Source organism: Monodelphis domestica, chromosome X (genome assembly GCF_027887165.1).
Source record: "Monodelphis domestica isolate mMonDom1 chromosome X, mMonDom1.pri, whole genome shotgun sequence".
NCBI lineage: Eukaryota > Metazoa > Chordata > Mammalia > Didelphimorphia > Didelphidae > Monodelphis > Monodelphis domestica.
This window is the reverse complement of record NC_077235.1, coordinates 5,545,155-5,560,968: the sequence shown is the minus strand read 5'-3', so window position 1 is coordinate 5,560,968 and position 15,814 is coordinate 5,545,155. Positions and strand designations below refer to the sequence as shown.

Below are 15,814 nucleotides of genomic sequence, written 5' to 3'. Positions count from 1 at the left end.
AGCTAATTGTGCCAGTTTGGTGAGGCAAGGAGTTGGGTCTGACCCAGGATGGTGGTGGTGGCAGCAGTGGTAGTGACTCTTTCTTGTTCTGCCAGATAAAGAGAGCCAGCGGGAGAAGGAAAAGCTGGAGATGGAGTTGACAGCAGTGCGCTCCACCAATGAGGACCAGCGGCGCCATATCGAAATCCGGGACCAGGCCCTGAACAATGCCCAAGCCAAGGTGGTAAAGCTGGAGGATGAGGTACGGTCTGGTCCTAGGGGCCAGGAGGAGATAGGGAACTCTGTCACCCACATCAGTGATTCCTGGGGCTTAGCCACCCCCCAAAAGTATGGTACCATTAGGTGTGCACCTTCTAAGGGATATCAAAGTACATGTGGACCTGGCCCTTTGGCTGAGGATACAAGATGTACATGCACAGAGTTTCTCAAAAAGCACCCAGAGTGTCCTGTGGCCCTATTCTAATCCTAGCTTAGGTAGATTAATAAGACTCGTATAAGACACTCTGTGCCAAGCACTAGGTTCAGGGCTGGATATACAAATACAGAAAGGTAGGATAATCCCATGGTTCTAAAGGGCAAATATGAACCAGAAAGGGGAGCTGGTAAGGGCCATGGTATGGAACAGAACAGGAAGTGAGGGGAAGATAAAGCAAAAGGCCACCTATCAGAGCCAGGAGACACCAGGGCAGAGTGCATATTGCCTATGGGGAAGAGGTAGAGGTGATGGGGTGAGTAGAGAAGGCATGATGTTGAGTGGGTGGGTCTGGAAGTGTCCAGGAAGAGGATGGGGCTCAGACCCTTGAAAGGTAAGGTAGAAGGTCAGAATGGTCCTTGTCTGCCCATGCCTACTGGCTTGGGTTGTCCATCCCTCTTGTTGGCTTGGTTTGAGCCTGCCTAAGGTTAGGGTTAGGAGGGGGAAAATGATGAATTCCTAGTACAAGACAGTTCCCAAGGCTGATTCTTGCAAGTGACCTTATTTTCTTGGCCACAAGGTGAAGATGTCATGGTGTGGAGGAAAGATGGTGCCTCACCATTTCAGCTGGGGAGGGAGGCAAGGTCTGCTGCTGGCAGCCACTCCAGCAACTCTGAGTCCCCTGCTGATGAATAACCTAGACATCAGCTAGAGGTGCTTGTTAGAGGTGGGGTTGATTGGTGGGAGGGAGAAGAGAAAGAGAAGGGATTTTAGCCTGCCCAAAGGCATGCCTCAAGCCTGGGGAGAGTCCCCAGGAGGAAGGGCAAGCCTGACAAGTATAGACCGCAACTGTGGACTGAGAGCTGGGATGTGATCCATTGGCACTTACACCCTGAGTGAGTGGGAGAGAGCAGAATTTGGGCAAACTAGGGGCTAGGGCACGTGCTACTGGAGCAGAAAGGCTAGCAGGGGTACTAGAGATATTCCACCAAGTCAAAAGATTGGTTTGCCACAGCCTCCAAGGGCATAGGCGAGACTGTGCTCATAGAAAGAATCGGATCCTAGGAGGTGAGCATCTGCATTCCCACTGGTTTGGCTTCAGCAAAAGAGTTCCGTGAAATCATTTCTTTGTTCCCGGCTTCAGCCTGGCCAGGGCTGCAGCATGGTTACGGTTTCTGAGGGCCTTCTCAGGAGGTGGCCAAGTTCTCAGAGTGATCACTTGAATAAGGGGGCCTCAAGATGTCAAGGTGATGGACTTAAATTGTCAGAGCCAGGAGGGACCCTAGAGTGCTCCTCCAAATGAGGAGGAAATGGAGGCCCAGAGAGGGGAGGGGACCTTTCCAAGGTTTTACAGAGCGGGGGGGGGGGGAGCAAATTCAGGCTTAAACCTGAAGTATCCTGGCTCTCTTCCCAGGACCCCTTCCACTCAGCCTGGCTGAATGATGCTAGCCAGGGACTACCAGCTGTATGAGTTGGCTGAGATTGTCTTTCCTCTGTTGGACCTCTGGTCTGGGTAATTGTCCAGAAGTTCCAAGTTTCTGTTGTAAAAGGGGGTGGAGTTCTAAAGGCCAGCTTTTGGCTGGAAGAGTCGGCCCAGGGCCTGAGGGGGTTATGGTGTGTGTGTGTGTGTGTGTGTGTGTGTGTGTGTGTGTGTGTGTGTTACATCCTGTCTTTGCTTTACTTCCTACTCAGCAAAATCTCAGAGGCCCCATAATTTCTTCCAGATTCTCAGGCCTGATCACCACTAGTCTATGTACAGCCTTGAAACCACAGCTTAGCAAAATTCAACTGTCTTTCCTCTCCCAGTACCCCCCTCCATTTCCCAGCCTCTCCAGCAGCAGATGAGACCTAGGCCTGCTCCTGGATGGTAGCTGCCTGGTCTCCCTTGTATGGTAGTAGGGAAGCAGCCTTCCCACTGACCCTGGGGTCACTGCTGGCTACCCCTAATTCCAAGCTTGGAGCGACTGCTGTTCTTCTCCACAGGCCCCTGCTTGGGGATGCTTTCCTTTGGCCTGAGGAATCCATGCTTCCCAGGGGAAACAAAGGACTTGGATCTAGCAGAGTCCTTGCTGCCATTGATAGCCCTGGCCTTCTGGGACTGTTGGGTGCTGGCCTGTCATGGTACTGCTCTGGCCGCTGCCTGCTTGGGCCGGGTGACTTTGCAGAGCCCTAAAAGTGAAGAGTGAGCAGAGACACTCCCTCTCCCCCACAAGCCCTCAGCAGGCTGACAGTGATCCAGCCTCGGGGTTTGAGAATGGTGCAAAACACTTAATGGGGAGGGGATGAGAAATAAGTTTGCTGTGCAGGCCCAGCCAGATTGTGGAGAGCTTGGGATGAATCCCAGGTCAAGGACTTTGCATTTTCCCCTCTAGGCAATAGGGAGCTTGTATAACCAAAAGCTGTACCACCAATCAGAGGAGTGTGTTAGGAAGCCTTGGGCAGCTGTGCCCAGGACAGATTAGAGCTCGATGAGGGGGAGTGGTGAGACCTTTTGGGGGAGTCTCTCACCCACTTAAAGAGTAGGGGTGGGAGGCTAGAGGTGCAAGATCAGAAAAGCATAAAGGAGCATCCGGACAGGGCAGAGAGTCAGGAGAGAGAAAATGTCATAGCAGCCTAGTGGGGACAGGGGAGGTGTGCTTGGCAGTGCCCTGGGCTGCAGAAACTCCTCAGGAGGAAGAGGAGGACTGAGATAAGAGCATAGGGCTAAGCAGCACGGAGGTCAGGCAGTGCCAGCTTTATCACTAGGGTGGAAGAAGGAGGGCTGGGCAGCAAGTGGAGACTCCCCTTGTGAGGAGCTAGATGCACAGTGGAGGAGAGGAGAGCACTGGGGAGAGGGCAAGGCCAGCAAAAGACTCCTGTTGCCATGTTTCCAGGATGGTGAGCCCTGAGCAGGTTGGTTGGTAGGCATGAGAAGTAGGAGCCAGTGAAGATGAAAGGAAGGGGGAATGGTGGGGAGAACAGGTTCCTAGAAGGGATGGCATTGAGGGCCCAAGGAGAGGGGTTAGCTCAGCCAAGAGCAGAGGGACAAGAGGGGAGAATGGGGGGCTGACGCAGAGAGTGACTTCAGTCTTCTCAATTGAGATCACATGTGCTGAACACATAGAATTTACTGCAAACCTGAAAGCATCATAGCAATGCCAGCTCTTATGGTTACCATCAGCAGAGTAGGGGCAGGGGCATCTGAGATGGGGATGGGAGCGGTTGTAGGCTAAGTCAAAATGAAAAGGTTTCAAACAGATGATGGATGTAGCATTTTCACTTCACTTTGTACCTTAATTAAGCAGTGATTTCATGGAGAAACTGAGGCACCAAAAGATTGACTTTCTTCAGCTGACCTTCTACTCCAAGGCTTGTGAGTCTGGCCTGCTGGGGCCCAAAGCCACATAGGGAAACACTTCCAAAGAAATTCCATTTTGGTTCATTTCAATAATTCTCAAACACCTGCTTACGTTCTAGGCAATGTGCCAGGCTCGAGAACTAAAAAGACAAAAGTGAGGCAGTCCCCACCCCAAGAGAGCTTCCATTCGGCTTGGTTTATTTCATTGGGATGGGCCAGGTGTCTGCTCCCTCCCTTTCCAATGCCTCTTCCTGGCACCCAAGGGCCCTGGGTTCAGAGGGGCTGGACCAGTGTGGTAAGAGCTCTGTCCGGCAAGTCCTTACAGTCTGGAGAGCAACTCTGAGGCTGTCTACTCAGGTGAACATGTCTATGTGCAAGGGCAGTCATCAGCATTAGGGGAAGGGAGTACCCTCACCAGTGAAATCACAGGTTCCCACAGGAATGAGTCAAGGGCCGGCCAAGGCCACTGCCACTTGGATAGGAATTTAAGACTGTAGGGTCCAACCCAGTGATCGGTTTGATTTTCCAACTTCTTTGCCTCTTTTTTTTTGGTGGGGCACTGAGGAGCCTTTCTCGCTTAAAAGCTCAGCCTCAGTCTGCTCTCTAAAGCCAGTTCCTTCTCCCTCATCCCACCAGGCTCCTCACTCTCTGTGTTCCAGGCAAAAGACTGGCACAAAGCCCTCGAAGGGGATGGTACTAGGGGCTGACACAGCCCTTTTGGACTAGTAGAGCCCTTCCAGAATCGTTCTGTTGCCTCTGAATGAGTCCAGCCCAGAGACTGTCGCCAGCCCTCCTCTGTGGATGCTTGCCCGGGGAGGAGGTGGCATAGTACTGTGGCTAAGACACTTGGGGATTTTATCTGGGAGTCCTTGTCAGCCAGGCCTTGCCACTAGTGAGAAGTGTGTACCACGGGTAGCTGGTGACTTCCGAGACTCAGCTTTGTCTTTTGGGCCATGGCGGTACAAATGAAGCAGCGGGGTAGAGGCTCATTCAGGCCCGACTTCAAGGAACGTTGTCTTCTGCAGCAGCCATGGAATTCTCCCATCCAAGTAGCCCCCCAGCATCAGCCCCTCGAAACCCCTCCCAGCCCCCAGCCGACCTCGCAGCAGAGTTTCAACAGATGCCTGGCATCTCTGCCCACAAGGCTCAGGCTGCCCAGGCTTCTGGCCGGCTGCTGTCAAGAGGATCCAGAGCCCGGCCGATGCTTGGGTAATTGTTGCCGGGATGGTGGGAAAAAAGGCCTTGGCAGGATCGAAGAGGGAGATGCTGCGGGTGGGCCTTTTGACTGTGTGTGGAGTTCAACAGGAAAGGACAGAGCTGACTGTGGGAGGCCTGGCAGAGAGTGCCAGCTATCCCCATTAGCCAGAGTCAGGCTGGCATGATAGCCAGGGAGAATAGGGGCAGAGGGAGCTGCTTTAACCTCTTCTGAACTGGTGCCTTTGGGGCCGTTGTGGCTGGGTGGCAGGCGGAAGGGGATTGAGTTGAATTGACTTGAATTCTCACTTGAATCTTCAGGGATTTGATAGTTCCCTTTCTCATTGGCCCAACCCAGAGGGGGTCCCCTGCCCTTCCCCACCTCCTGGCTGCTCCTTGTTCCACTCTTTCTTTTAGATATGTAGTGTGGAGGGTGCCCGATGTCCATGTGGGTAGGCGATTTCTGCCATAACTAATGTCCTCCTTTCCTCAGAAGGGGCCTTTGATAAGATAGGAAGAGAATGGAGTGTTCAAACCCTGGTTCTGATGCTCAATAACACTGTAACCTTGGGCAAGGTTTTTCTTTGCCCCAGTCAGGGCCTCTGTTTTCCTCCCTAAAATGGAGGGCCTGGACTCGTTCATCTCTAAGGTTTCCCACCACTCAAACATGGTGTGAACCAAAGTCCATTGCCTGATCTGGGCTCCATTTTTGTCCTCTGTAAAATGAAGAGAGGTGCTTAAGATCAAGTCCTATAGAGATCAGTGAAAAGAACTGGGGCTGCTTAGTCTGATGAAGAAAGGGCTTGGGGAAGAATGGAATAGTTGTGTGCAGGACTTAATGAGTTCTCATGTGGAAGAAGGCTCAGCCTTGCCTTGCTTGGCCCTAGAGAGGGCAGAGCTAGGAGCGCGGGGGGTGGGGACAGGCTTTGTTTGATGTTGACCCCAAATAGAAGTTAGTACATTTTTTTCTTCCCAAATGGAAGAAACTCTCAGGAGGCAGTCTCCTGAGAGTTTGCCCCCAATAGTCCTCCTTAAGCTAGATGCCCATCTTTTCTAATATGCTGCAGCAGGGATCCTTGATCAGCTATGCACTGGGTTGCACCGGCTGCCCTCTCAAGTCTCTCTCAGGCCTGCTAGCCTGTGCTTATTTCTTGGCGTGCTCTTTGGACCCTCCCAACCATAAGGATCTATAAGAGATCTTGGAAGAGGTTCTAGGTATAGACAGCTCTAGGTCCAATGACTAACTCAGATGACTTCAAAGAACCCAAGAGTTTTACAAGTTGAGATAAAGGATTACAGGGGTCTTGGGTTTGGTTTGAATATCTGGGTATAGTTTGTGGCCATTTGTGAGTCAAAGCAATCAACCAGTTCCAGATGCAGTGAGTGCCTAAGTTATCTCCGACCTTGGGATTTCTCATTCCTGCCTCAGACGTTATCAGCTTTGGGAAACCTGTTTAAAGTCCCTAGATTGAGGGCTGCCCCTGAACTCCTCCCTGCTGCCTGGGAGCTCTTGGGTCCTTGGGTGGCCAGTTCCTCGAGGTGATTGCTCTTCTACTCTAGATTCCTTTCAGGCTATACTAGGACAGGGCAGGACAGTCTCCTGGCAATAGGCTCAGGCACTCCACTAATACCAGGATAGTGTTCCTGGGATTATTTAGGCAGAGCTCTTTTTTTGGATCCAGGGACTAAATCAAACCCAGCTGAGGTTGCAGAAAGCTCCTAAGAGACTGCATTCCCCAGGGCACTAAAGAAGGCTACTTTGGGGGCAGCTGAGAAATGGTTCTTATGCATGCCATTGGGGTGGCCATAGGGGGTTAAGAGAAGGGGGAAGATATAGTCTAGTGGTAAATGGTCCCAGAAGGACCAGAGTGGAGTCTGTTACCAGACATTGCCTCAGAGTAGTAGTATAGTAGTTGTCTTTCGGTAACCGAGGATGACTATTGTCTTTGTGCGTTTTTGTGCACAAAGACACTTGTGCGTGAAGGAGATTTAAGTGGAAAAGTCGATGCACAGAGACAGTCCCACTCTCGCAGCTTTGGAAGCCTGGGTCCAGTGGCACGAAAAGTCGTTACATCTGGAGACTTTCTCAGCTGCATTGGATGGCCGTGTTGTCTTTTGTGCTCCAACACGCCGTAAGCACTCCACAGTTCCTTGCTGCGTCGCCATCTCAGCCGTTGAACCTTCTTATTGGTTTCTTCTGTCTGTTCAGCTGAAGCAGTCTTCACATTCTGGGTGAGCAAAGCCCTAGTTCACCAGGGGTCGATGACCCGATGGCTACCCTCACAAGGTTTAGCCAGCCTGTCGAAGCCGTTGCCCGGGGGTGCGGCCGCTGCCGCATGCTAGCAGCTACTGGGAGCCACAAGTGAGAGCTGGGTGTCAGGTGAGGGTCAGAGGCTGGAGAGCTGCCCTAGAAGGGCAAGCCCTCCATACCAGAGATACTACCCCTCCCTGAACACCCCATACACCCCTCAGAATATCCTTGTAACAACAGGATATGTTTGCTGCCTTTTGTTTTGTTTTGTTTTCTGGATCTTTTTTCTTTTTTTTAATTTAAATTAATTTAGTCAATTCAGAACATTGTTTCTTGATTACAAGAATCATATTATTCCCACCCCCACCCCTACCCTTCCTGTAGCTGATGCACAATTCCACTGGGTTTTACCTGTGTCCTTGATCAGAACCCATTTCCATGTTGTTGGTGTTTGCATTAGGATGTTCATTTTAGAGTCTACATCCCCAGCCATATCCCCTCGACCCATGTAATCAAGCAGGCGTTTTTCTTCTGTTTCTGCTCCCACAGTTCTTTCTCTGGAGGTGGATTGTGTTATTTCTCGTAGATCCCTCCAAGTTGTTCAGGATCACTGCATGGCCACTAATGGAGAAGTCCATTACATTCAATTGTGACACAGTGTATCAGTCTCTGTGTACGATGTTCTCCTGGTTCTGCTCCTCTCACTCTGCATCACTTCCTGGAGGTTGTTCCAGTCTCCATGGAATTCCTCCACTTTATTATTCCTTTGAGCACAATAGTATTCCATCACCAACATATACCACAATTTGTTCAGCCACTCCCCAATTGAAGGGCATCCCCTCATTTTCCAATTTTTTGCCACCACAAAGAGCGCAGATATGAATATTCTTGTACAAGTCTTTTTCCTTATTATCTCTTTGGGGTACAAACCCTGTTTGCTGCCTTTAGATTGTGGCCTAAGTGTTTATCTAGGTAGAAGTCCCACTTGTCCTCAGACTGGACCAGTGTTGGGTAATGTGTTTTCCTCCATATCAAGTCATTAAACCCTCACCATGGCCTTGAGAAGGAGGTCTGGCAGGTAGGCATGGCCCCCATTTAGTGAACTTGAAAACCACAACACAGAAGTGGGGTGTGACACCCTAAAAGGAATAGCTAATGTGTACTGAGCATTCTAGAGAGTAGCCTGGGAGAATTTTGCCTGATTTTGTCGCCACTTCTAAATTAGGGAGATGATGGAGAAGAAGTGACAAGATGAAACAAAACTTTTTTCAGGCTACTTCTCCTTTGAGTGAGGAAACCACAATCTGAGTAGGAATTGTAGAGGGGTTACTCCCATTTTGCAGAGGTGGAAACTGAGGCTCAGGTACTTACCCACGGACACACAGCTAGGCTATCAAGGATCTTCGGTGGAATTTGAACTGAGGCTCTCTCCACCAGCATGGGGAGTGGGATCTTAGGGTCTAGATCAGCAGCTCCAGGTGTGCTTTCCCCCCAAAATATCCATATTCTAACAGAATTAGCTTCCTTTCTATTTTTATTGCCACCATTTAAAAACACAATTCTAAGCAGGGGTCCCTAGGTTTTCCCAGGCTGCCTGCCAACAGGAGCCATGGTACCAAAGACCCCTGGCCTAGAGCTAGAAGGGGACTTAGAGACTCGATGACCCAGCCCCTCATTCTGCACAGAGCTTAATCAAGTGAGGGCCAAATCAGAGAAAGAACTTCCTCAAAGTCACATGGGAAGCAAGGATCAAGCCCTTGCACTTCCCACAGAACAGACCGAGAAGACCAGTTAGGAAGTTTCTTTATCCCCTAAGCCATCAGAAGGGAAAAGTAGTTTCAGGAGGGGGCAGGAGTGAGGCCACACCCTACCCAGGACTCACACAGAGTTTGAAAGACACTCACAGTTGTTCGATGGCAAGATGAGATGCCACCAGGCATTCATTTGCAGGGCTCAAATTTTCCTGACTCAGAAGGGAGCCCATAGAGGTGCCAAATGCTTGGGACCCTATTCCCATGATTTCAGACAGGCAATGGAAAGATTCTGATTGACTGGGCTGAGTGTCTGCCTAGCCAGGTGCTGAGCCTTCTCTTGCCTTCTGCCCCCATCCCTGACTCTAGTTTGGAAAATGTCATGCCCACTCTGCCCACCCTGATGGCAGGGAGAAGAGTTCCAGGTTTTCTAGGAGCGTAGATTTCACACCAGGATGGTCTTTGGAAGTCCGACTTCAACCACCTCATTTCCCAGTGGAGGAAACAGAAGCTCAGAAAAGTGAACCGAGTTGCCCCAGTGCCTTGGTTTCCTCCGCTATAAAATGGGCTTAAAGTAACACCTCCTTCACAGGGTTGTTGTCATGAGCCTCAATGAAAAGAACTTTTGAAAAGTGCTATTTAAGTATCTGTTATGACTTCTGATTCTTTCAGCTAATCAATAGTCATATGCTGAGTTTGGGAGGGAGACAGCATAATATAGTGCAAAGAGCACACTGACTCCGAGGACCTGGGCTCAAATCCTGTCTCCGATGCTTGTGTCAAGTGTGGCCTCAGGAGAATGGCAGCCCCTCTGGTCCTGAGATTCCTGAGGTTGGACTAGGGCCCTCCCATCTCCCACTTCCAGGTCTGGGATCCTAACCTAACCCTGGGGAGGTTACAGTTCAAATGGGAGCAACTGTGGTCAATAGATGGTGACTTCAAAACGTTGTAACTCGAGTGGGAAGTGGATGTGGGAGCTGGCAGAGTGAGCCAGGCATGGGAGATGGGGGGCTGAGGAAGGAAGAGCTCCTCAGGAAGGTGGTTTGCAAAGGCTGAGGGTTCAGAGGAAAGCGCAGCCGAGTGAGGAAGGCAGTGAACCTTTCTTCTTGGAAAAGTGTGGCCAGGGCCAGCTGCAGCAGATGAGGGATTGTTTGGGGGGTCGAGAATAATGCTGGAAATATTGGCAGAGGCCAGACTGTGGAGAGGCTTGAGTGGCTGGCTGAGGGGTTTGGACTTTATCCTGTATACAACGGGAAATCGTTGAAGGTTGTTGAGTCGAGGAGCGACTGGAGGAAAGGGAGGCTTTAGGAAGATTACCCTGGCCTCTCGAACAGGGGGATTGGAAGGGGGAGACTAGAAGCAAGGAGACCAGCTAGGAGGCTGTTGCAACAGTCCAGGCATGAGGCCTGAGTCATCATGTCGGAGCAAAAAGAGAGGGACAGATGGAGGATTTATTGCCGAGGAAGAATGAGCAGGACTGTTAATGATTGGATTGGGGTGAGGGGGTGGAACAGGGAGGAATCGAAGCCAGGCCGCCTGAAGGATAGTGTGCTCAGAAATCAGAGAGCTGGTGAAAATTTGGGCCCCAGTGTCTGCCTTGGAGCTGGAAGGGGCCAAGGACACAAGCCTGAGGTCCTGGGGAGGGAGTGGGGACAAGAGGAAGCAAAGCCAGGGGAGGAGGCAGAAGAGGTCAAGGAGGAAGGAAACAGTCTGGAGAAGGCAATGATATGGAAACCAAAGGAAGGAAGAGAACTTCCAGGATGTTGGAGATCAAGGGTGTCAAAGGGCTCAAATAGATTAAAGAGGGAGAAAATGCCATTGGGCTGATTAAGGAGGCCATTCCTGAGCATGGCCAGAGATCAGTTTCAGTGGAATAATGGGCGAAGGAACCAGATGGCAGAGGGTTAAGGAGAGAGCTGGGTGGGAAGGCAGTGGAGGACAGGCTGGCCACTTGTTCAAGAAGAGAAATTGCAGCCGGAAAAAGCTAAGTAGTGGAGGGTTGAGGGGTTGGCTTTTTCAAAGATAGGTAGAGGGAGTGGAGGACCTAGGGGAGGAGTGGGACGGGAACATAGATGGAAAGATACTAGAGGTCGAAGCTGCCTGAGGGGTCCAGATCCTAAGGACAAAAGCTTGATGGATGGAGGCCAGGATGTGAGGTGGAGGGGTAACGAAGGAGAAGTAGAGTCCATAGTCCAGATCGCATTGAAGGAAGAAGATGGGGAAAGGGGTGCCACACACACAGGAGGAGACTCCCTCTCTCAATGTGACTTCTACTCTTAAGAGAGTCACCTAGAGCTATAGTATCAAACCACAAATTAGCATTATCTATGCTGTATCGAATGTTTGCTTTGTAATCTGGCTTCACCACCTCATGAGGAAGCACCTTCCTTCTGGCCTGGGCCTGGACCATATGCAAAAACTCAGACTGGATTGATGAGAGGGTGCTCGAGATTCCCCCCACCAATAAAAGAGTGTACCAGCAGAGTCTGAGGGCCCTTTTTGTTGTTGTTCAGTCCTCTCAGTAGTGTCTGACTCTCTGTGATCTCATTTGAGGTTTTCTTGGCAAAAATACAGGAGCGGTTTGCCACTTCCTTCTCCAGCTCATTTGACAGATTTGGGAACTGAGGCAAACAGGGTAAAGTGACTTGCTCAGGATCACACAGTTAAGAAGGATCTATGGGCAGATTTGAACTCAGGTCTCCCTGACTCCAGGCCTGGCACTCTATCCACTGTAGTGCCACCTAGGTGTGCCACAGAGTGCTCTATTAGGCTCTTAACAATTCTTTACAGAGCTTTAGTCAAGAATGGGCCTGGGGTAGAATACAGCTTTAAACTGGAAGCGGTTTTTGAGATCATCTAATCCAACTTCCTCATTTGACTAAGGAAGAAACTGAGTCCCTTAGAAGGGAAGGGCCTCAGGTGCATGCTATGTCACAACCAGAAAGGAGCTTTGAGGTCAGCTGGCTAAACTCCAAACTATCTGTCCAGACTGCTTTCCCATCTCGCACACAGCATACCATCTCTCACCTTTCTGTCTCTGTATGGACTGGCTCTCCTCTCTTGCCTTCAGTTTTTGAAAGGTCTCTTGCTTCAATCTCTGCTCAGGTATTATCGTTTGGTGAGGCCTTTTCTGATCCCCCCTCAGGCTTTTAACCCCCTCCAAAGGGCTCTGCATGTATTATTGTCTTTTGTATGTAGGTTACACTTATCTCTTCCTAGCCTAGGTGCTTTGGAGAGGAGTTCCAGCTTTTGCTGCTACTAACCCGCCATCTTGTCTCTGTCGCCCCCTCCCCTCTTAGCATGGGCACTTTTGTTGGATCTAGTCTAGTCCCCTCATTCTATAGAGAAAATGGAGGTGCAGTCCACAGTAACCATAGAAGCTCAGCTAGAATCCAGGGCTACATACTGTATTGTACCTCACTGCCAATTGCAGAAGCTCAAAAGAAACGAGATGTGTGTATCTGGAGCCATCTCCATCCCAAATGTTCATATGGGCTATCTGTGACTGACCTGCGGCAGAACCTTCTGAGCTTGTACTGGTCTGATTAACCACAGCCATAGCCAGACACACCATACATTGACCCCAACGTAGTGATGCCATTTTGGTCCTCTTTGAGTATGAAGACCAACAGCCAACCCCAATCCCAGGCACCTTTGGGTAAGAAGGACAGACTTCTTGGGAAGCTCCCTGCTCCTTCCCTCTCCTCCAAGTCATCACCTGAAGGAATGGTTGGGACCTTTTGTGGCCATGTCTAAATGACTCCCTGTCATTGGGGCACAAGTAGATAGAAAGTATGGTGCTCGGGGAAATGGCAGTTTGGAACAAAACTCACGACTCATGAGAACTTGCTTCATCTCCACTTGCCTTCTAGTATCACTTCTCTTGGGTTTTGTGGCTTTGTTTTTATGCCTACAGAGCCACTTCCTTCGATTCTAACCCCAGTTCAGGAAGTCATTGAGTTTGGGGGAATGACTTGAGTTTCTTGGCTTCCTGAAATCGGTTCCCACTGGGGACTGTGGCTGGTGGTTAAGAGATAAGACTTAGGAGCTCCTGGGGTCAAGGAGAACACATGCAGTCTTATCTATGTGGGAGACAACCTAATTCTAGGCCGAGTTTCCCCATTTCCATCAACCTTGAAAAGAGGAAGCTCCTTGAGGGCAGGGTGTTTCTCTTTTCTCTTTGTATGCCCAGCACCTAGCACAGGGCCTGATCCTCAAGCCCTTCACTCAGAGTCTGACTTCTCTCCTGGGGCATCCATTGGTTCACTAATGCCTTTCCTTAAACGTGGCCTTCAGAACTGAGCATAGTTCTCCAAATATGACTTGACTTCATTGGAGGCCAGAGGGATGGCTGCCTTCCTAGGTCCACCCACTCAGGCCCTCATTAGCTGCCCTGTTATATCATGAAGCTCACAGTCTGTTCAAACCTCCCTGGAGATCTCTTGCTGCTCTTCTTTCCCAAAGAGTTGAAAGTCTGATCAGTGTAGCCAGCTAGCTGTCTCTTTCAGGGACTGTTTTTGTCCAAGAGATTTTGGTTTCAGTTTTCCAACAAAGATGGGGCGTGGAGAATTCTCAGTGGCCTTGAGCTGCTTATTTTTCCACTATAAATCTGAATTACAATGTTTTTTGCTCATGCAAATGAGACCTGTGTGTGTGCTGGTTACCTTGAATTAGCCAAAGGTACAGGGACTGGTCATAGAGCTAAGGAGAGGAGTCACAAGTCCTTTTGAGCTCCAAGTCTTATACAGAGACTTCCAGATTTTTCCTTTATGGCTTTAAGAAAGGGGGTCAGGGAGGCCAATTCTTGATGGAGTGCTGGTCAAGGAACATATGCCCCCATAGCTCAGGCCATCTTCCTAGACTCCTTGCAGTTCCACAAGGGGCCATCACCTTTTAGGGGTTAGCACGTGCCCAATTTCCATTGACTAGGTATGGGCGGTACCCGTCAGAAAGTGAGACTTCCACTGGCTTCCTGGCTGGCCCTTCATTTTGAACCTTTTTCAGAATTCTCTTTGGATTGATTTGCTGCTAATCATGATGCAGCCTGGTTCCTTAGCAGCCCCCAAGAGACCTGATGGTAAAATTTCCCAACCTGATGGGAAAAGTATGCATTAGGAGGGGGTTGGTAGGCTCTTTTGTGAGGACTGAGGACCTGATGGGAGGCCCAGGGGTCTGGTTTTTTGACCGACTAATTTAAAATATTGCCATCAGTTCCCAATGATTCCCTTTGCTGAATGCTCCCTGGCAATAAAGATATTCCGAGAAATAAAAGAGATCAATGTATTGGCCATGTCAGAAAATGTATGCCTTATTGCGTACTTGTAGCCTAGCATCTCTCTGCACTGAAAGGAAAGAGACAGGCTTCATGTTAGTCCTCATTTAAGAGAAATCACCCCCTCCCCAAGGGCTTGTGGTAGGGCAGACGCTCGGAACCTTCTTGGCCACCTTGTGCTACCATGTTGGGATTCCTCAGTTCATTCCCACCTGCGCCCTTAGCGTTGCCGATCCAAGGAGCTGCTCAGTTTCCCCTTCTGGCAAGAGGAAGACCCTGGCTGGATTCAATTTGGGCTCTAGATAGGATGTGTTGTTTTGTACCTCCTGGAACTTTTCAAAGGGCCCAGGACAAAAGACAGGAGATCAGTATTATCCAGTGTTATCAAGTGGGGCCCTGAATGCTTGTCCCGTGACATAGCAGGTTAACGTGAGAGAAGCTAGAATGACGTGCCAGGGAAACAGTTGGCTCCTTCACCAGCCTCCTGGGCCTGTGACTGCAAACTGCTTCAGCCTGGCCTCCTCACTGGACCCTGTACTGGGTGTCACCTCTAGTCACCTGCTAGAGCAGTGCCTTGCCTTGGGAATAATACCAAGTCCCTTTGCCTCTCTGGTTTGGAGATCTTCCATGCAAGGGCACCCCCACCCAGTTTCTCATCATTTCTTTTATGGCCATGGCAGGGGCATCTGAAGCATAAGCGACTTGCCCTCAAATACCCATTCATGGGCAAAGACCAGCCTGTTGGGGCTTCAGATGAGGTCAGCTGGGAGACCTTCCTTTTCTGCCTGGGAAAGCATAGCATATCTGGTGGGAAGAGATTGGAGAGATCTGGGTTCAGCTCCCTGCTCAGATGCCTCTTAAAACTTTGTGATTGTGGACAAGTCATTAACCTCCCTGAGCACTGATCTTCTGTAAACAAGTCAGGACCCCTGGATAACTCTCAGGATTGAGATGAAAGCGCCTGGGAAACCTTAAAAGAAAGGCCAGAGAAGTGAGGAGAGACCTATGAACACAGGCCTCCTGCACCCAAGGCCAGCAGCCTTCCATATTCCAGATTCTGCTCGTCAAGGCACAGGGACTGACCCCACACTCAGTTGATCTAACTCAAAGGCTTACTGAACAGAATACAAGACCTTTTGGCCCCCAAGGGATGGCCCTGGATACAGGTTCCCCTTGAATACTTCCTGCCTCCACATTTCTTGGTCCCTGCTATTTGGTTCTGGTCCAGGGAGGAATAGCAGCACTCACCTGGGAGAGGTCAGCCATTCCCAGATCTGGACAGTGGACCTGAAGGGCCCTAAGGGGTTAAGGCTGGTACTTTTTTCTCCTTGGGATGACCAAAGGCACTGGTCACTTTACAAATGCATTGCTCAGGGGAGCAGCTGAGTAGCTCAGTGGATGGAGAGCCAGGCCTAGAGCCGGGAGGTCCTGGGTTCAACTCTGGCCTCAGACACTTAGCTGTGTGATCCTGGGCAAGTCACTTCACCCCCGTTGCCCAGCCCTTACTGCTCTTGTTCCTTGGAACCAATACACAGGATTGATTCTAAGATGGAAGGGAAGAGTTAAAAAAGCTTTTTTTAATGCTCTGCTGTGCTTG

The 15,814-nt window shown here is 50.1% G+C and overlaps 1 protein-coding gene across 7 annotated transcripts in view; it reads left to right on the top strand.

Annotated features, from left to right (window-relative positions):
• The window catches only part of AMOT (angiomotin), a 62,939-nt gene that overhangs the window by 32,451 nt on the left and 14,674 nt on the right, over positions 1-15,814 (top strand). For all 7 annotated transcript variants that reach the window (XM_007507543.2, XM_056809397.1, XM_056809400.1 and 4 more), the window contains one exon: positions 96-241. In XM_007507543.2, the coding sequence (XP_007507605.1) occupies positions 96-241 (146 nt within the window). The remainder of the gene's footprint in view (positions 1-95; positions 242-15,814) is intronic.